Below are 22,027 nucleotides of genomic sequence, written 5' to 3'. Positions count from 1 at the left end.
TAAGCTTTGCTTTTCTTTGGTGCCCACAGTGAAAGAGTTATCAAGAGATTCTAGCGGCAATCAAAAGAATGTAATCCTGGTACAAAGACCAGGCATTGAAAACAGACAAACATGACAAAGAACATAAAGCTAATGAAATATTACAAAAAAAGTAACAAAAGTAAATGAGCGACTCGGACTCCACTAAAAACTGGGAGCTTGGACCAGGTGCACCAGTAGGGTAGGCATCCTCTGCTGGCATATCATAGTTTCCCTGTTACTATCTATTTACTTTTTGAATGGACTAAAGATTCATAAAATGTACTGCAATCAGTTTTTCAGATATAGCTGGTGTTCCTTCAAAAACATTTCTGAAAAAGTCTGTGATATCTTACAGGCATGGCACAAGGTATGGCTAGATAAATACAAAGTGATTGTGATGTAGAATTTTTCCTCTGCTTATAGAGGTAAAAAAAAGTTGTGCCAATTGAAATATGGTTCCTCCTTACCATCAAAAATGACTTTTTTTTTCTAATTTTCATACAATTCCAAATTGACAGAGGAGAAAGTCCATTTGATTAAATCAAGCAAGTTGCAGAAAAGCATATTAAATTCTCATTATGAAAAATTTATTGATATGGGCAAAACCATGGAAAGTCTTATTAAAATATTACCTTTTTACCATTACCTATTTCTACATTAAAAATCAAAATATCTTTACTTTTAAAACATGGCTAAAACACAGGTACATGTATTATAATAACAGTGTATTATTTGCTAAAATCCAGCATATTGATTGGACACAAGTATTCAAAACAAACATAGGTTCTCCATGAAAAATACATAATGAAATACAATTTATACATAAACCCGCAATAAAAATATGTACATGAAATTTGATTTACCATTTTATTTTTGGGATTCAGTGTCTGGAGCTGTTTTCTGATTTGGCCTCCACTACAAATCAGAAACAGCTATGAACATTGAACCCCATAAGGGATTATATCACTTACCAATATATTCATACAAGAATAAAATAAATACAAAAATTAGTGTGTTTGTGTGTTACCTTTTTTTTATATGCTGGTATTAGGAATTTCAGTGAGTGGGCCCAGTCTAATAAAAATTAGCCCCTCCTATTTTATTTGTTTTGCTGGAAGAGCACAAAAAAATTAACGTAAAGATGAAACGACCTCACGTTATAAGAAAACCACTGCACGTAAAGATAAATCCACATAACGTAAATATATGTTAACATAACGTAATCATAAAACGACAGAACGTAAAGACAAAATTACAGAACGTAAAGACGAAATGGCAGAACGTAAAGACAAAACGACATAATGTAAAGATGTTCCTACATAACGTAAATACAAAAAGACCTCATGTAATTATAAAACCACATCAAGTAATATAAAATTGACAACACGTAAACAAATGTGTATCTCATCAGACAGTTTAGGCGTTCCATATAAACGAAAGGTCTGATTTTAATTAGACTGTGATGGGACAGGCACTGGCAAAAATAGAATAATACAATGTTTATTCATATCAACAAATTAGATGGAAAAAAATGGTTCTCAAGAATATGAGGACTGGTCAAAAGAAGTTGTGCCTGTGGACTAAAATGTTATATTTCTACTGAGGAAAATGTAAGCAAGCTAAGGGATAGTTTTGTTGGTTTCGTTTTATATTAATTTCCTGAAAAATAAAAATTTAAAAGAATTGATGAAGTTAATTTTCTTTCTTTTTGTTGGTAATTATAAGGTAATTATAATTTACGAAATTAATTTAATATTTAATTTACTTATTTTTTAAACCTCTTCTGATGTATTAAGATCGAAGTGTACAAGGGCTGTTTTAACTGGAACTACTCGGTTATTTCCGATAATAGCCGAATAGTCCCGATTCTACTTTTACTTTCGAGTTATCTGGTGTTAGAATGTAGGACGTTACTCGGTAATCTCATATATATGGGTGAACTGCCTCATAGTCTGCTGTGCGACGTTCAAAAATGGTTGACTATTCAGTGCAGGGTCAAATTGCAGTTCTTGAAGTTAATAACCCCCCTGTAAATGCATTCAGGTAAATAAAAGTCTTTTCAATTCATTGTCAAAGTAGTACTAAATTAGTAAATACTGTAATTTGTAAAAAAAATTCATTGTACATGTATGGTACTGCCATATCTGCGACAACTCCCACCTCTGTTCTAAATTATCTTTTGTTTTTATTTGTTTGTTTGTTTTGCAAGATGAATATTCACAGATGGAGGTAATAAAATATATGTTTCAGCTTTTTATGATCTGCACCACCTTTGGTCTTAGTGAAGGCAGGCTGTAGTTGATATGAGGAAAGCAGTGCCAAAGTCCAAAGCATAAAGTACTAGTATTAGCATTAAAGTTCTCCCAATTGAAAGTAGCTTATTTTTAATAAATGTCAGAGTAATTCCAAATAAACTTAATAGACTTCGTTTAAACGTTTTGTCTATCTGGCAATTTTGCTATTTCTGAAGCTTCAATAGATTTCAGTGTAGTGTTTTTGCTTGAGTGAAAGTTTTTTTAAGTTCAGTATGATGAATTTTTAGAGGCCTTATTTGTCGAAAGGTGATGAACCTTAATGTAGTCCAACTAATTATACCTGTCTTGGGTTGCTAATTTTTATTTTGCTTGGATGCCCCCCATTAGAGAGGCATAAACATCAGACTTAAAAAAAATGTCTCAGTGAACAACTTGATTTGTCAGCTTTCATGGAGCTAAAGCAAAACAAGTATTACATGTGTCTTTAAAGAAGATAGCGGTCGCATATTCTCTGATTTTTTAAAATACCAAAATCTGATTAAGATTTTATTTGGTGAATTCTGTGATCACTGTACTATGTATCTTATTTCAATTATTGTATTGGTTCAACAAGTAAACTATGTCAACTAATTTAATACCCCAGTATATAAAAGATTATTCAATATATATAAAAGTGATTGAAAATATTATGGAAACCAGTGCCCCCAAGCGAGCCTGAAATTTTATGGTTGCTATCACATTTGTGAATGAAATGCAAGGTTGTAAGCTACATTGGTTAGGTTGTCATGGTTAAACATCATGGATGTCACTTCATGTCAAAGTGAGCTCAATACCAGCTTTGTTGGAAAATAGGGGTGTCTTCTCTAGCATGCTTACATAATGAGTATTGTTAACAGGTTGGGAACATGTCATGTCACTGAGTGACTCCTCATTTGAGGCACTACAGAAACGTACCCCTCAGGTAGTGGATATTTAGAATGATAAAAATAATGAAGTAATAAAAATGTGGAAAGTTGTTAGCAAGTGGAAATATTGCTAAAATATTTTTTTCATTTTTTCAGTATAGTCAGAGACCTATAATTAAAGAGATAAAGAACTTGTTAATTAGCCAGTTTATCAATAAAATAATCACACTAATTTATCAAACAACTATTTCCCCTTTTGATGAAATGATCTGAAACGAATTGAAGCTTTTAGTCAATTACTTTTAAAAACAAAAATAATTTAATTTTGAATTATTTTTCATTTTGGTAAAAATCCCTGGGTAGGTAACTTGTGTTCAATACTTCTTTTTTGTTTGTTTTTGTAAAAAGAAAAATGTGGTATGAACATTTAGCTAAGATATCAAAGATTAGGAAATAGAAGGTTTTATTTTGATATTCACAATAATTTTTTACTTGTAATCATTTTAACGCAAAATTGTCATTGTCGATTAAGTAATTATGAGATCTCGTACCCTGTCGTGTGACAATGTGAAATTTCAGTTAGTTGCAAATCTCTTGAATTATAGGTCTATGGTATAGTTACAGACCAATGTAAAATGCATTGTACAACTTCTGCGACAATGGAAATATTGATATAATCAATATTCCACTTCTTGACTGAAAGTTTACATTTTACATTTTTACAAATTTTCTACTCTTACTTTGATTATGAAAACACCAAATGATGGATAGGATCCCAAAAGAAAAGAGGGGTTTCTACTATTTACTTTTTTTCGGTTCCAACCTGATGAACACAACTAGAAAAATTATTTAAGGACATGGGTTATTTAAGTAGCTTTTTGGGGAACAGCAAATCATGCAAAATGTGATTCATGGTTAGAAAGCCTACATATTTTTATTTTTGATATTTTGTTTAAAATGTTATAGTAAACAGAAAAAAAACATGCAGATTTTCATACGTCCCTTGTTTTTAGGAGATATGCATTATAAAGTATATACCAAAGCATTCAAAACTAAGGAAGATAACTCTTTAAATAACACTGAATTAAAATAGAAACTATTGGATTTTCAATGCGAATTATCTCCTAAGAACAGACAGATTGGAATGAAAAATCATATCATTATATAAACCCATAAAACAATTTAATAACAAAAATATTAAAGCCTTTTTCGGGGTGTATCACATATTTAAGAATTTGCATGATTCTTACAAAGAGCATTATTTAATCAAATGAAAATATCCATATGATATTTTACTCATCATGCTCATTTTCATGCAGCATTTAGGAGATATGGGATGTTTAGATTCCGAATTTGTGTCTTGAAAAGTTAAAAATATTTTGAAGTAAATTTTGTTACTAAATAATTCAAGTAAAAATGAAATGATAATTAATAAAGGTTTATTTTGTGTCTGAATACCCCTTGCTCAAAATTTGTTAAAAATGTGAAAGAAAAATAAATCAATTTGAAGTTTTTTAGTGGAATGATAAAAAAAAACAGTAGATACAAATTTCACAGTTTTTATCAAATTAATCGAACAAGTCGGCAATTTAACTCAGATTGAGGTATGAAGTCCTTTTTAGTATGTTTTTTTTTTAATATAACTAAGTACAGTTTGCCAAGTCCCATATCAAGTCATTTTTTATCAACCAATTTTATTAAAACATCTGAAATAATTGCTGTGTCTGAGAGTCTCATGAATCATCTAAAAGTTTTCACTGGAATTGAAAACTGTGTGTTTGGTATAATTTCATTTCAACAAGTAACATCCAGTTTGATACTTGCAAAGCCTGTGTCAGCTTAAAAGACAACAAAAAAATTCTGCATACCTAATGTTAGGTAGCTGATTTTAAACATATGGTAGAAGCTTTCATAGTATTTTATTTTTGACTTTTAATTTTTTCAGTTATAAGGTACGTGTTGGATTAGATGAATTTATAGATAAGGCTGTCAAGGATAGGAGAGTGAAGGCTATAGTGGTATGTGGTAAAGATAGAACTTTTCCAGCTGGTGCCGATATTAGAGAATTTGACAATTCCAGTAACAGAGGTATTATTTACTGCTTTATTACTCTTTGTTAGAAATGTTTTAGAAGCTGGTAGGTGAAGTTTTAGTTCAATTATTAAAAAATCAAAAATAAGCATACAAAAAAAAAAAAACAATCATTTTGATTACCTTTACCATCTTGGTTCCCTTGATAACTCCATAAAACTCTTTGATAACACTTATTGGACAACTTTTGTTTTAAGAATGACATCAATCATGCTGCTTTAATTGATGTTTGTATGTTAATTTGCAGTTTATTTCAGAGAAAATGTCATGCTTACTGAACCAAGAAAGGTCATGAATGAAATGTTTATTGAATTCCAGCTTTATAGCATAATAACTCCTTTAACAATGTTTAGATCGTCTGAATATAGCTGAAATATTGCTGCTTGGACATTAAACCCCAACAAACAAACAAACAATGTTTAAATTGAGATCTCTGTTTACTTGTTTAATTCACAGGGCCATGGCTGACTGATGTATTTGCAAAATTTGAGAAGAGTAACAAGCCTGTGATAGCTTCTATTCATGGGACATGCTTGGGTGGGGGACTGGAATGTGCTCTGTTTTGTCATTATAGAATAGCTCAGAAATCTGCAAGGTAGTGACAATATTCTCTATTTTTTAGGGCCCGCCTTGGTCGCCGTATAGTGATTAGACTGTATGTCCGTCCGTTACAAATTCGTGTCTGCTCTATATCTAGAGAACCATTATGATTTCAAAGTTTACACTTGACACATATATTAACCAACACCAGAGGGTTTGTCATAATGTATGTACAACTTCCTAGGTCAATGGCCAAATTCAAAAACTGGTTTCAGTTGACAACCCCATGTCCTGTGTTAAAAATCGTGTCCACTCTATATCTTGAGAACCATTATGATTTCAAACTTAATATGTTATAAAGAATACTCTATTGTGACATGTAAAAATGTTTACTATGACGAGATTTATCTATGATCAGATTTTCATGAAAATCCATTAGCTGTATGTTAAGTAACTGCTGTTTTTGGGCTTTTCTTTCGCTATTTTTGATGTTATTACTTTCATTAATCTTCTCCTCTGAACTACAGGACAGAATTCGATGAAAGCTGGTTCATGTATAATTGTTCTGTATAGTATCCTGAACAAATGGTTGTTTTGAGTTTTGATCCGTAAAAAACATGGTCATTGTTACAAAGCATAGAACATCAGGATCAGACAGCAGTTTTTTGCATATTAAATTGCATAGAGGATGAAATCAGTGCCCTCCCCAGATAATGAAATTTATATTCTCTAAGTCATAGTCTGTGCTCTGTGAGGGAAGTACATTCATTTTTCGGAAAAATGTATAGTGGAATTTTTTGTATGAGAACTCTGTGCATATACTCTTATACATGTTTGAAGTATTTACACTTGTTGAAATATTTAAGTATTATGTTTGGAATAAATGTTTTTAAAATCACATGTTTTCTTTTACATTTGAAAGTAAAAACAAGGCAAGTACTATTATACTGAAGATTTCAGGAAATTAACTTTCATTGCTCAATCAGTCAGCTAAAGTTAGGTGCGTAGCTGAGGCCAAACTGAAGTGTAGGCAAAATTACGGCAGGGGTTCTAGGGGGGGCGAAGCCCCCGTCGAAGCTCCACGGAGATAGCGTTTTAGAGCATCATTTATGCCTCTACTGGATGTCAAAAAAAAAAAAAAAAAATTGGCAAAATTAAGTGCAGGCAAAAGCTTTTTGCCTAACTGCAGCTACGCGCCTGAAAGGAACTTTTGTTTCCAGATTTGGGATTTAAGCTCCTTGGAGCCTCTAATTCAATCATGCAAAACCAATCAAATGTCCAATGGTGAGTCCAGTAATTAACTCTCAGGGAGGGATAAATTACTGTAAAGCCACTTCGTTTACATTTTTTTCATAACTGACTGACTTGCAAATTATAAACAAATATAAATTTTACCATTTTTAGAGTAGGATTTCCTGAGGTGGCAATAGGTATACTACCAGGTGCTGGGGGTACACAGAGGTTGTCACGGTTGACTGGTCTCAGTGTTGCCATGGATATGATAACTTCTGGTCGCCATGTCAATGCAGACAGTGCTGCTAAATATGGAATTATTGATGAGGTAAGATTTCATTGTACAAAATCGTAGATCCTCTGTTGTTATTATAACAAATTTTATACTTTCAATATGACCTGAAATTTTATGCGTGTGTCCCCCCCTAAAATTAGCATAGCATGGGTTGTCAGTTGTAGATTTAGGCGTTTTTAGGTTGAAACGTCTTGCTAATTTTACCAAATAAGATATCTACATTGCACCCACTGTAGAAGAATATTTCAAAAATTTAACTTAAAAAAAATTTCGGCCTCGCTCCGCTCAGCGAAATTTTTAGTGTGCGCCCCCAACCTAAAATCCTGGATCTGCCCCTGATTTCACTCCTTATGGGACTATCATTTGATTTTTATGGGGAGATGCTAGGATGAAATTTAAATAAGTTGTATGGATCCGAAATTCAGAAATTAAAAGGCAGGACCGGACTTGTGGAAAAGGGAAATGGCAGGAGAGCTTATTTTCCTTATATTTTACTGTTTATATTACAAAAAGGAATTCAGAGCTTTGAGGTGATGGAAAATAAGACAAGACCCATATTTTCTCAAATAGAATAAAAAGACTGGATAGAAAATATTACTAATAAAGCTTTTGTAACATCAAGTTCTCTCTTCAATTATATTAAAAAATCAAGTAATTTATGTCCATTAGATTAATTAAAAGTTATAAACAATTAATTTTTTTGTCTTTTGTATTTTTGCTTGATATGAATTCTCTGTATTTTTGACTTGGAAGATACCAAGATCAGAAAAGTTGAACAAACAATGACCAATAAAAAGTCTAGATGTTATCTTGTGGCTCATTGGATATATTATAGTTACATATAAACAAAAGTATAGATCATTTTAAAGATTGATATTTGTAGCATTGGTAGCTAAAACTTGTGTCAAAAATACATTGACTGCTCTAACAAAAACATCTAAAATATGCATATCATTATTTATTAATTCATATTTATTCCTATTTTATAAGTTAGTGTTTTATTTCATTGATTTTTTACATATATATTTAACTCAATCTATAATATACAGATAGATACAAATATATGTTTATATAACAGAAAACTGTTAATTTTTTTAAGATTTCAATTTTGCATTAGTTTCCATGATTGGTTGATTACATAGACCATGTGTGTATTGGGGAAATAAAGGTCCCATACCTGCTGGTTCAGACTGTTTTTGGTCGTTTTTAGTCACAATAATTCACAAAACTTTTCAAGCAAAGGGGGGTAACTCTTCCTGGAATTGCCAATGATGTCCGTTCTTTCTACAGATATTTACTGGAGATGTTGTTAATGCTGGAATAAAATTTGCAATGTCAGTGATAGATAAACCATTGAAAGACAGACGACTTAGTACTAAGATGGTAAAAGATGCTGCAATGGCAGACCAGATAGCTGATGGTATATTTCACATATTTTGCAGAGTTACAAGTTCCACTCCTGCTGAGGGAGTAACCAAAAATTTGCTTAGAAAATTTGACAGTTCTAACATCTTTGGGAGTTTTTCAGGCCCTTATAAACTTACAACATTTTCTCTGTATTAATAAAAATACGATGCAATGGAGCAGTGTAGTGAATTGAGTTGTCATATTCTGAGATGCATTCAAATGTTGAAATTTTAACTTTATCCTCCATGAATTACAATAGCCTTTCTTTAAACTTTTAAGAAAAAAATCTGTGTAGGATCATTATTTGTGAGCAATGAAACATTTTATTTCAAGATAGACATTTATTGACATTGTAGTTGAAAGTGATGTTGGTATAATATCCTATAGGTGTTATTTTATGGCCTGGGAACTAAACACATTGTTTTGGCTACCAAATCTAATTTATAAATAAAAATACATCCATTGCAGTTGAAAGTGATGTTGGATTAATGTGCTTTGATATTTTCAGAGTACATGTCATTGGTAAAGAAGAAATATAAAGGATTTGAAGCACCAGTAGTAAGTTTATGTATCACAAAAATAGATGGGGCATATTAACTTTTCATGCATATATCATGTCCTGTTGCTTACAGGCCAAATGCAACTTCTCTGCCAATTTTAACAGACTAGTAAATTAACCAATATAAAATCAGCTAATCCTTCCTTGCAATGCTCATTATCCCACAAAACTGCTTGAGACTAATATATATTTTAAGCTGATCTAGCCTCTTTTTCCTTTGATCTTTATTTTTTTCTCTTTGATTTTTCAACATTTTGCCAAATTTGACATAGTTGCCTCTTCGTAGACTAGTGTTCATAGGTTTTTATGTCTCTATCAAATTGGCTCATATCTTCAGAGTTGTATCTGTCAGCAATATATGGTGCTGAAATGTATCTGATGCGTAATATTACTGATAATATTGCAGATTTTGTTTTTACACTTATATCCCTCATTTTGATATTTTGATATAGTGTATGTTATAACTGCTCATCATTTGTGTTCATGTACATTTTGCTCGATATTCTTGTATATACTTACACATGTTGTCATCTCTATTAGAGGAAATGAATGAATCAATCAATCAATCAATAAACAATGCTGAGCAGGACAATATGTCATTGGTTGAAGACTTTTTATGGGTTACATTGATAACATCCTTAAAATAAATAGCTTTCTAATGTACTGCAAATATTTAGATATTGAAACTTGAATACGACAATGAATTTTGCCAGGAGGAAGCGATTTATTGCAGTTTTCTCCCCAGGCACTTAAAGCACTGGGCTATACAACACTATCTAGTTTGAGAGCTGTTCTTTAGATGTCAGTTCTGTGACATCTTTCTACCAATGCTGTGCTTAAAGATTATTTAATAATGTATATTGTGGTATTAAATACCAATATAACCAATGTAAACATGTATATAAAAGAAAGAAATAGTATACAACCAGTTACTGTGAAGGTACTTTTGTTCCTGGGTACCAGGATTTAGGATAATTCACTTGTTTGTGAGTTCTTGAATTTATGGTTTTAACATATGCAACATACAAATCAATGAAAAATTTCCTTTTCATTGGGAACCAAATATTGTGGTTTGCCCTGCCCATTTGAACCACAAAAATTTGTACTCCACAAACAACAATACTTTCACATTTTTACTGCAGTTTTAAAATATTTACCAATAAATAATTCATGTAAACATGAACAGCATATTATACATTTTGTATACACATATCAATATTCAAAAGTAACATAAAATACAAAGCAGTTCATTTCAACTCATGATCTGACAATATTCTGCCTTGCACACTGAATACAGCACTTTCCAAAAAAATCTTGGGAGAACACTATTTACTGTCTTTAATTTATTTACAGTGCAATAAAAATTATTAAAGAACCACCTTCAAAAGAAATAGGGGAGGGCATGCAAAATTAACTTTAAATGGCCTTACAGCCCTATGTCTTTACTTACTTTTAGTATTAGCTTTTATTTGACCTTATATTTTGATTGTTTGCCTTTTTTGCCAGGCTGCATTCATGTAAATGGGCTTATAGAAAGGGGTGAATGTTAGTTGAACAGGCTGACGGCAGGCTGTAGGCAGATGTATTTTTGTAATATTTTCTTCAGCAACTGTAATATACAGCCACTATATATATGGTATGCACGTTTAGTTAGGGGTCCCATATCATGGGAGGCAATGTCAAGTCTTTCACACTTCTACTTCCTGTTTCTATCTTTGACCCATTTTTTCTACTTTTGAAGGACTGTGTAAAATCTGTGAAAGCCTCAGCCACCTTACCTTATGATGAAGGAATTGAATATGAGAAAACTTTGATGAGAAAATTACTACTATCTGGACAGTCAGCAGCACAGAGATATGCCTTCTTTGCTGAGAGGGCTGTTACCAGGGTATGTAAGAGTTGAACTTTTAGGTATTTCACATGCTACAGCAGTGATTCTAAATTGATGTTTGGTCTTGGAATCTGTGAGTTTAACTTAAATCTGACATGTAACAAAAAGTGTGAATAAAAAGAAACATATTTAAGAATGTCTGAAATAAATCTATGTACTCTGTATAGACAATGTATTTCTGAATGGTCAATCCCATTCATTATTATTGTTTTCAGATGTTATTGAAGTTTCAATGTTGAAAAGAAAGGAAATAACAGTTTATTTGTTTCTAAGAGGAAGTGCCTTGATTTTCACCAATTTTTCGATTAAAATCTGTTTTTGTTGTTTGTCCTTTTTTTGCCAGCACCTAATAGTGAACCATCTTCCTTTCCTACTAATGATCTGACGTACTTCTGTATTTTCAGTGGAAAATGCCAGGAGGAAATTACCAGTCCGTGAAACCTTTACCAGTAAAATCTGTAGCTGTTATAGGATCAGGTACAATGGGATCGGGTATAGCTGTATGTCTTCTGAATGCAGGATATCAGGTCTTTCTTGTAGAACAAAATGAAAAAGTAAGTGGTATGATGATTGAAGTAATGTTCCATGTTTCAAGCTAAGAAAATTTGTTTTATTATACATATATGGCCTTATGTTGACATTTTTCATCCCAGTGGGGTTGTTGTCTCTCTGACATATTCACCATTTCCATTCTTGTTATTTTAATAAGGGCTTTTCCATTAAATAATATGAGGTACAAAGGGAATGCACTTATTAAATTTATATATGGGGTAATTGTAAAATCTCTTGACAAATTGATTGTAATAAATAGACTTACCTTAGAAGAGCTTCTACAGAATATTAACCAGACAAAAACCCCCAAGTAGGCTGTAGCTTGTATGTCTTTATGGGTAAGCCCTGTGATAGTAACTACCAGACAGATTATTCAGTAACAAGAAACACAGGTGTTTTATATCCCCACTCAACAAGACTATATAATTTAATCACATTCTTCCATTCCATCCAAATTTCATCTCATTGGGGGGTGGAGGGGTGGCCTTTTGACTCGGGAAGTGTAAGTGATCTAGACCTAACAAAATAAAGGTTATCTCCCATGTAAAGTATGGATAGTTAATTGATTGACATTTTTCTGCCATTTGATGAAGTATTACATGATTCAATTTAAGTGACTTTTAATACGTTTAAGCATTCTAAATAACATTAAAAAAATAATATGCGATCCTTTTACGCATAAGTCACTCCAGCATAAATCTTTGGTGAATGGCTACTTAAAAAATATTTAATTTTACCTTAAATCCAAATTTATCTCAAGAAAGGAATAGTAATTATTAATGCAGAGATATCTTTGTTTAGTTTTTAGAGAATGGAGTGAAGACAATACGTGCTGTGATAGAAGGAAGTGTTAAACTTGGTAAAACTCCTCCTCATGTGGCCAAAAAAGCTGCTAAACTCCTCACACCTACACTGACGTATGATGACATCAGAAATGTTGATATGGTAAGTTGTCATCAATAAGAAGTATTGACGTCTTCAGTTGGTATAGTAAGCCTTCAATCAATAAGAAGTATTGACGTCTTCAGTTGATATAGTAAGCCTTCAATCAATAAGAAGTATTGACGTCTTCAGTTGATATAGTAAGCCTTCAATCAGTAAGAAGTATTGACGTCTTCAGTTGATATAGTAAGCCTTCAATCAATAAGAAGTATTGACGTCTTCAGTTGATATAGTAAGCCTTCAATCAATAAGAAGTATTGACGTCTTCAGTTGATATAGTAAGCCTTCATTGTTGAATTAACACAGAGTTTTCTGTACATGTTTTTCTTCCTTTGTATAAATCGAAAATCATCTGTGGTTAAAATAGAAATTGGGTTTGACATGAATGAAATCATAATAAATTATATTCGCAGTAGATCTAGATGTTTTGAAAAAATTCTTTTTGTTTTATATTAATGTAAATATGCTGTATCTAAACAACAGTTTGAAGTCAAGCAAGAAAAAACTCAAAGTCCTCTTGATAAGACAAAACATGGAGTTCTATGGAGACATGTTTTTTTTAATTTTGTTTGAAATGTAACAATCGATTTGATCTTATGTTGTTATTGGAAATTGCCAGTGAATAAGAAATATACGTGTAAGTCAGTATTTAAAAGTTGCTGATGGTATCATGGTTTGGCAGTTTTTGTTCCTGCAACTGTTAGATCCTGAATACTTCAGAATATTGTATTTTAAATTTTCAAGGATAATGTTATATTTCTTTTGACCTAATCATTGACCAGTAAATAACTATTTTCCATCAAATTTTATACCCATGTGACAGGTTATGATGCCTCATTTATTTGTCACATGTGTGTACTGTAAATGTATGTAATTTAATTTCATAGGTGATAGAAGCTGTGTTTGAGAATCTAGCTTTGAAAAGAGAGATATTTGGTCGCCTGGACAAGATCTGTAACCCGTCTACCATATTGTGTTCTAACACATCCAGTCTAGATATTGATAAGGTAAGATTGTAGTAGTCTACACAAGCGCAGAATGGGGAGAGAGGAGAATCCCTTCTGTTTATATCAGACCAGCAAATTAAAGTCACTATGTTGATTGTTGGTGTTCTCCTTTCTCTCAGTCGGTCTCATTTGCCCTGACAAAGGCCATTAAGCCCCATAATATGGGCTTTCCAAATTTTATCAACATGTTAAGTTCTAATTTTACCTTTCAATTATTTTTTACTTTCATATGTAGAGTTAACTGAGTTACTAAACAACTTATATTATTTATCTATCTCCATTGTATCATTTCCATGACAACATGTTTTACAGATAAGTTCAGCTACTCAAAGACCAGACAAGGTTGTAGGAATGCACTTTTTCGCTCCAGCTTTTATCATGAGACTTCTAGAAAATATCTACGGAACAAGGACCTCTCCAGCTACTGTAGCTACCATTATGAATGTTGGAAAGAAGATTGGGAAGGTGTCTGTATTGGTCAAATCTTGTCAGCAGTTCCTGGCAAATAGAATGAGATCTCCTTTTGTTCAAGAGGTATTGTTACTAACAATTTTTATCTACCTTTGTGATTTTCAAGTCAAGTGTGACATTTCATGTCTTGTCTCACAATGTTATGTTTTAAGTGGAAGAATCTGTAAGAATCGGGCAAAATTGAAAAATATTGAATTATGCTCAGAAAAAACACACAAAATTGACTGTGTGGGCCCATAGTTTTTGGTTTATTGAAGATGAATTCACAGTTTGTTTGTCTTCTAAGTAAGTGTCAGGGGATGCAGAAAAGGGAGTTAAAGTAAATTTAGAATGGTGTAGAAAACTGAGTTATCTCCCTTTGATGATGAAATTGCAATGCATTTCTTATAATTTATTCTTGGAATTACTTACACTTAAAATGTGAATAAGTGCCATTTCTGTACTCTGAAAAAATTCTGAATAGGAATTCTTGGAAAGACGTGTGTGGGTTTTTTTTTCAACCATAATTCACCCACTGCCTGATTCTTACAGAGAATAGCACTTAATAAGATGTCTGATTGATTAAAGATTTTCCAGAAATGAGAAATGGATGATGGGTCTTCAGGAAGTGTTTTATGAAGCATTTTATGTATAGAAAAACCAAAAAAAGATTATTTACTAAAAGAATTACATTTCATTGGTATAAAATTTCATTCCACATTGTTCATTATTGGTTTTATTTGTAATAAATCATTAGTAAATAAAATGTAGGTTTTCCTATAGAAAACAGTTCTATTTTCAAATTTAGATATTGTGTAGAACAGTATTCTGATAATTCAGACATGGTTTTATTTTGATTAATTTTGTATCTTCTCAAAAAATGCCAAGTTAAATGCACCAAAATACCAGGTAATGTTAACACATTTTTATACAAATTTAAATTAACTCAAGGGTATTTCACTCTTTTGCTGGTGCATAGGATACCAATTTCAGGACAGGCAAGACCAAGTTAAACACAGCTTGTCCACTTGTCTGTCTAATTTTGAATGTTTTTTTTTTTCTATTCTACATATCATCAGGGCAATTAAACTTCACTTCAAGCCAGTTAATTTTCGACAAAACTTGCCCTCTTGACCAGTTGGACAAATTTTCTTATTTCTGCCCCTGAGGTCCCTCCAAGTAAATAACAAGAATGGATATGGTGAACACATCAAAGAGACAACAACCCTGTAGATATGAAAAATGTCAGCTCATAACATGTAGAGGTCATCAGAAAGAAAAGATGTAGATATATCCCCTTCCAAAATTTGCAGATTTATTGGAAATACCTTCAGTATGAATTATTATGAGTTATTTGCTCAATCAGATATCCAGAAATGATTCCTGATTTTGATATAATAGGCAATGTTTCTGGTAGAAGAAGGTGCTACACCTCACGAAGTTGATAGTGTATTGGAAAATCTTGGAATGCCAATGGGCCCATTCAAAATTTCTGATTTATCAGGTGAGTTTTTTTAAGCTTTTTTTAATATTGTAAGAACTGTGCATACATTTAATATTTATTTGACATCTGAGTACAAACCCAACATACACATTCTTGTGATATCTGAGTACAAACCCAACGTACACATTTTCTGTGACAACTGAGTACAAACCCAACATACACATTTTTGTGATGTCTGAGTACAAACCCAGCATACACATTTTCTGTGACATCTGAGTACACCATCCAACATACACATTTTCTTTCACATTGAGTAGCATCATACTGTATTAAACATAATTATAACTATATGCTTATCTCAGGGATTGATATTGGTTACAAGATACAGCAGGAGGTTGCCAAGGCTAAAGGAATTAAACTGACAATCGATTCAAAGTTCATGTCAGGGGAGAGGATTACTACAATTTCCACAAGACTATTCCATAAAGGAAGACTTGGCAGAAAGACAGGTCTGTATCAAACCAGACTGGAATGTATTTCCTACAAAGCTGGGATCTATGGATTTTCAGTCTGTATGTGTGTCTGTTCAATTGTATAAATCAAAGATATTTTTAAGTGTAGTGCAGATTGTCTGTGTTTTGAGGGAATTTTGTGTGTGTTTTTTGTATAATTTATGCATGTACATGTAGTCATGTATTGGTTAGTTTTATGGAATGACTTTGAACTTAACATCATATGAAAAGTTATCTAGCCTTTTAAAGGGTATTCTTATAGGCTTGCTTTCAGTATATTTCTAGTTACACAATAATACACAAAGTTAATTGAGATCTTGGATGTTATATAAGTAGAAATGGTGAACATGAAATACTATGAGAATCTTACTTTATAAATATTGCTTCTCTTTCCTGAAGGCAAAGGTTTTTATAAGTATGAGAAGCCTGGTGGTAAAATAGCAACACCTGATGATGAAGTAACTGCTATTATAGAGGAACATCGTAGACAAGCTGGTATACAGAGGAGAAGTATATCAACACAGGTAAAATTAAAAACATGTACTGGTATTGCAGTGGGAGATTAAGGTCATTAATGTAGTACATGTAATTTAAGGCTAATTCTTTTTGTAATTTCAGAAATATAATTAAAAAAAACTAGTTCTTTGTGAACTTTTTTTTGTTCAACTGCTTATGTTTATGTTTCACAGATAACAGATTCCACCATAAGAGATTTAACATATTTTGAGCTCACCTGTCCATCATCATCGTTCTTCGTCGTCGCTAACAATTATACAATACTCTTCTCCTCTGAAACTACTTGACAAATTTGAACCAAACTTGATTTGAATGTTTCTTTGGGTATCCCGCATAGAACTGATGTAGAGATTTTTGATTCGTCAAGAAACATGGCCGCCGTTACTAAAAATAGAACAGACAGTGGGGTCAGACAGTAGTTTTTCACATATTTCTCCTAGACTGTTAGGTTTAGCCAAATTCTTTCAGTTGCAGAAATTATCCTTATTGTAAGGCCTGAAAAGTTTTCAGGGATAAAAGTTGTCAGACAACTCCTTGTAAGAGTTATTGCCCTTGAATGGTGAAAAATTACTAGGTGAGCGATTCAGGCTCCTAGGAGCCTCTTGTTTGTTATCAGTATCCTTACCCCCGCAAACAAAGATACAGATATAAGGGTTTCAGCCTGTCTGTTTGTCCAGTATTATTTTGACTACTTTCCAAATTAATAACTATTCATGCAGTATTAGATCCCCATATTGAGGTAAGTGTAATAATTTTCGTTTTGATAAATTAAGTAAGGATATTGTTGCACACAATTTAAGCTTGATGTCTGATATTATACTGCCCACATCTTCTCCTATATTATTTGCAGGATTCTCATGAAGTTTTACACAGTCTAAATTCCTTAAATAAAAATATGCTTTAATATCATAATATCATCAGGTATTCAGGTTTCAACAAGTATGTGAAAAAACAAAGCTATTATCTTCACAATTTTTAAATTGCTGTCAAAGATGATATTTTCCTTTTACTTTTTTTATCACAAGATGGATTTTCATTTAACATCATGTTAGATAATAAATATACTGAAATATTTGTTTATAGTGAATTAAATTTTGTAAATATACCAATGGTTATAGACTTAATAAGTATTACACAACCTGAATCCGGGGTATTAGTCCTGTTAAGGGCAGCATGGTCAGTTCTAGTTTAAAGTTGTAAACGTAATGGGTTCTTTAACGTAGTTAGAATTACAAATAAAAGTCAGGATATTATTACAACAATTTGAATTTAAGGTTACAGACCACCAATTCAACCAATGAGCATTTGGAATGTACACAAAAATAGTCCTACGCAGAAATTACCCCTGTTCGTCATAGTGCTGTGAAAAAAGTTCCCATCTTATTTAAAAAATTTAAACAGTTTCTGAAAGGAAAAATATTTCTGTACATTTTATAGGTGCATTTTGCTTCTTGTGATGTGAAGCCTAATCTCCATAATGATTTCTAAATATACCCCTATCTTGTGAAAACACTGGGATTTCCCATGCTATTTATAGACACTTCACTTCCAGTGACCAGTACTGCACTGCAAGTCTGCTAACCCCACATGCCATTCTGAGGATTGTGAACTGACATATGTAGAATCATGCTGATGTATAGTCCTCTGCAGGTTAAAGTTAAGGTTAAGTCCAGAGAAGCCATTGAATATTGTGAAATTAGCATAGAAGCCTATGGGAAGTGGAATTAGTGGTTTCTAGCCTTAAGCAAATTATGGGTAAAAAAAGCCTTGTCACTAAGTCATAAATCTTATTATTTTTGTAGGAAATATTGGAGCGTGTACTATATTCAGCAATTAATGAAGGGTTTAGAATTCTAGAAGAAGGAGTTGCTGCCTCACCTGAAGATATTGATATTTGTTGGTGAGTACATGGTTTTACTGCTGGATCTTATTTACTTGTTGGTGAGCACATTATTTTACTGCAAGATCTTATGTTTTTGTTGGTGAGTACATTGTTTTACTGCTAGATCTTTAATATGTATTTGTTGGTGAGTACATTGTTTTGCTGCTAGATCTTCTGTACTTGTTGATGAGTACATTGTTTTACTGTAAGATTTTATGTATTTGTTGGTGAGTACATAGTTTTACTGCTTGATCTTATGCACATAGAGCTTCTGGAAAATTATAGATATTTTGCTGTAACTTCTTTGGGATGAAAATGCATCAACAATGTTACAAAGCAAGTACTTTCAATGTCACTATTGAAAAATGTAAACGGAAATGAAACCTTTTTCTGTAATTGTTACAGCAGGTAATATAGTTAATATCAAGGAACAGAGATTTAAACTTGCTATGAAATTTACACTAAAATACTATTAAATGATGGAAAATACAAGTTCAATTCTCCAGTTAACTACCTGCATGTAAATAAGGAAGATTATATTTTATTAGATGGTTGTCATTTAACCAAGGGTAGACCAATTGGGTGATTGTCTTTTATTCAAGGGTAGACCAACTGTATTCCCTTAAGTTAGCTATTTTATTTCCTGTAATACTTGTAAATACGTATTTGAAGCTCTTATTGCAGATCATTTGAATGACCAGTATCTGCATAAACTTTAAATATTATTATACATTTGTATCATGTGTACTGTAGGATATATGGATTTGCATGGCCCAAATACCTTGGAGGACCAATGTACTATGCCAACAGAATTGGTCTGGATAAAGTGTATGATCGAATATGTTACTACCATCAAAATTGTCGTAAGTATTTATTATTTGATCCAAACATTTTTTAGTCTCTGCTGTAAGAGTCTAGTGAATTAAAGTGTTTCTAGAAATTGAAATTATAGTCCTCACTCAATGGATAGGTGGTACATTGGAATCGCCTTGTCTCTCTCTCTGTCCGAATTTTGTCACAATTATTTTAAGGACAGATCATTTAGATTTCTCTCATTTTTCTCTAAGGTGGTCTTGAACAAACTTACTGTAAAATTTTGATATAAAAAGCATTGGTCACTGAACTTAGTTTTGACATAACTGAGCTTAAAAATAAGTGATTTTTTTTTACATTTTATATACATGTACTTTATGTATGAAGACCACTGACTTTCTTTCATATTTCGACAGGAAAATCAGGAATCACTGACCTTTTATTCTTGTAAAATTAAAGGAGCTAAAATTCCTATTACATTTGTATAGAACATTTTCTTGCGAATTATCTCCACCTTGAAAGTGGTTTTTGAAAATTAATGTTTCTAATTTTGCCTCATTCAGTTTTATGACAAAAATTCATTTTAAACAATTGAAAGACACATTTTTTACATCATTCCTAACACTTTTTACTCCTTGTAAATACATATTTGTGTATTTCTGTACCATATATCCATTTTACTTAATGCATAAATGCAGAAATATATGTGTTTTAGCCTACAGTAGCCATTGGATACCGAGTAAGCTGTTGGAAAAACTCAGCAAATCTAAAGAACCAATGAGCAAGTGGATTTCGGGACTTAGCAGTAAACTTTAAATTTACTGTGGAGCCTAAGTAGTTAGGTACTATATATATAAAAAAAGTCTTTGGTGCCATGTTTTCGGTTCTATTTTTATCTATTCGGTATTACACATAAAAATTGATATAGTATGTGTCAATGGTTAACTCATCTAGGGACAGTCCATGGAGTGAAATACAATAGATCTTGTCTAGTTATACAAAACAGTGATTCATATTTTGTTATTCACAATGGAGATAACCACTAATCATCAATATTTATTATACTGATTAACTGTCTCACAAAATCTTCTGCATGTGACCTACGCATTTTGAAGCTCATGTGGTGGCATCTTCCATTGATTTGTTATTTTTTTCTCTGATCTTTCAAACTTTTGCCAAATCTCAAGCATTTTGATGGTCAAGCAAACTTAAGTAACTTGACCACACAAATAAATGGACTTGAACGATAAGGACAATGCAATCAACTATAAATAATTTAATGAAAATGTGTACTTAGATTCAATATTTTACCTTCACAATACTTAAATGAAAATGAATTATTGTTTTGTCATAATCAGCATTATCCTGCAATTTTTCTTCAAATGAAGAATTAATTTTAGCCAAATGATTATTTATGCACTTTTATATCAAATAATTTATATTTGTTGATTTTTTTATGATTTATAATGAAAATAAAATGAGAAGAAACATGTATTTTTGTTATATATTGTTTTTAGAATTGTAATTTACATTTACTCCTTCCAATACCTTGTCTTATTTTCTATAGCTGTCTTATAGTAAAATGTCTCTCTGTCCATCTCTTTTAATTATAAGGTTTTGTAATGTCATTTATCATATGTATATGTGTATTTGGTAGTAGTATCATGACAAGACTCACTTAACTTAATTAATAGGCATTCCGTATAATATACCTAACCTTGAACCTTGAATTCAATGTCAAAATTATATGTTCATGTTGGGACTCAACATTTTAGAGCCCAACCACAAAAAGTGTCCAGGCTGTAACTTTTTTCTTTCAATGTGGACTTTTGATATTTGGCATGTGGGTAGATCTCCTAAAAACAATATCCCCTGTACCATGGATAGGGGCCGATCACCTTACACTTTGACTCCAAGGTCAATTCCTGTTTTTTTATTTATAAACTTGTGTCCAAAATACATTTGATTCCATACTTCTTTCTCAACTGGTATTTCTGTTAAATATGAGTGCCACATTAAAAACTGAAAGTTTTGAGTTTGTAAGTTTTCGTATAGATGGCTTGGTTGCATGATGAGGCCACAGATATGGATTCCATCTCAATCATTTATAGTTTTTAGCTCACCTGGCCGAAGGTCATGTGAGCTATTGCCATCACTTGGCGTCTGTTGTCATGATCGTGAACAATTTTTCAAATTTCTTCTCCTCTGACACTGCTTGACCAATTGAAACCAAACTTGGTATAATTGTTCCTTGGGGTATCACGCATAGAACTGACGTGGGGATTTTTACATGCTCAGATTGAAAATAAACATTGCATGTTGTTATTTTAAGATAAATATTGGAAAGTGTGTTATTTCATCACATACTCTGTCTTTTCCAAAATATCAGAGCGAGTGAACAAGTTTGGTTTCGACCACACGTGGACGTTCCAACATGTAAACAAAACATCGTATCTCTTGGACTTTTTCATCACATAGGCAAACAGCCAAAAACTTCCGAGTGATGAAAAAAAAATGTTGATTATTTATAAAAGAAAATCGCGAACACATTTTGTCTATTGATTTAAATGGTCTGTTGACTTCTGTGTTAAAACAATTCAATCGAAGAATTAATAATTACAAACTACATGTACTACTGATTCGAAGTTTCAGCTCCATGTGCTTTCGTTACCTCTGAAAGATCAGCGTGAAAATAGTGGACTTGTCGATCTG

General features: G+C 32.1%; 1 protein-coding gene across 1 annotated transcript; it reads left to right on the top strand.

Annotated features, from left to right (window-relative positions):
* Positions 1-1,891: 1,891 nt before the first annotated feature.
* On the top strand, positions 1,892-20,807 carry LOC148603323 (peroxisomal bifunctional enzyme-like). Its single transcript, XM_088551268.1, has 17 exons — positions 1,892-2,064; positions 5,127-5,269; positions 5,729-5,867; positions 7,217-7,373; positions 8,631-8,760; positions 9,256-9,305; positions 11,048-11,194; positions 11,602-11,751; positions 12,551-12,694; positions 13,579-13,698; positions 14,011-14,232; positions 15,550-15,652; positions 15,955-16,101; positions 16,504-16,628; positions 18,423-18,520; positions 19,256-19,365; positions 20,031-20,807. The coding sequence occupies exons 1-17, from the start codon at positions 1,994-1,996 to the stop codon at positions 20,129-20,131; spliced, it is 2,157 nt and encodes a 718-aa protein (XP_088407394.1). The 5' UTR covers positions 1,892-1,993; the 3' UTR covers positions 20,132-20,807.
* The last annotated feature ends 1,220 nt before the right edge of the window (positions 20,808-22,027 follow it).

This window comes from Perna viridis, chromosome 11 (genome assembly GCF_037379345.1).
Source record: "Perna viridis isolate PV_CMFRI_1.1 ecotype Kerala chromosome 11, ASM3737934v1, whole genome shotgun sequence".
Taxonomy (NCBI): Eukaryota; Metazoa; Mollusca; class Bivalvia; order Mytilida; family Mytilidae; genus Perna; species Perna viridis.
The sequence above is the reverse complement of the archived record's forward strand: the minus strand, read 5'-3'. Positions and strand labels throughout refer to the sequence as shown.

Coding starts and splice junctions, on each gene's coding strand:
- LOC148603323 (XM_088551268.1), top strand. CDS start 1,994: ATGGTTGACTATTCAGTGCAGGGTCAAATTGCAGTTCTTGAAGTTAAT. Junction 14,233..15,549: donor GATCTCCTTTTGTTCAAGAG/GTATTGTTACTA, acceptor TTGATATAATAG/GCAATGTTTCTGGTAGAAGA. Junction 16,629..18,422: donor GGAGAAGTATATCAACACAG/GTAAAATTAAAA, acceptor TTATTTTTGTAG/GAAATATTGGAGCGTGTACT.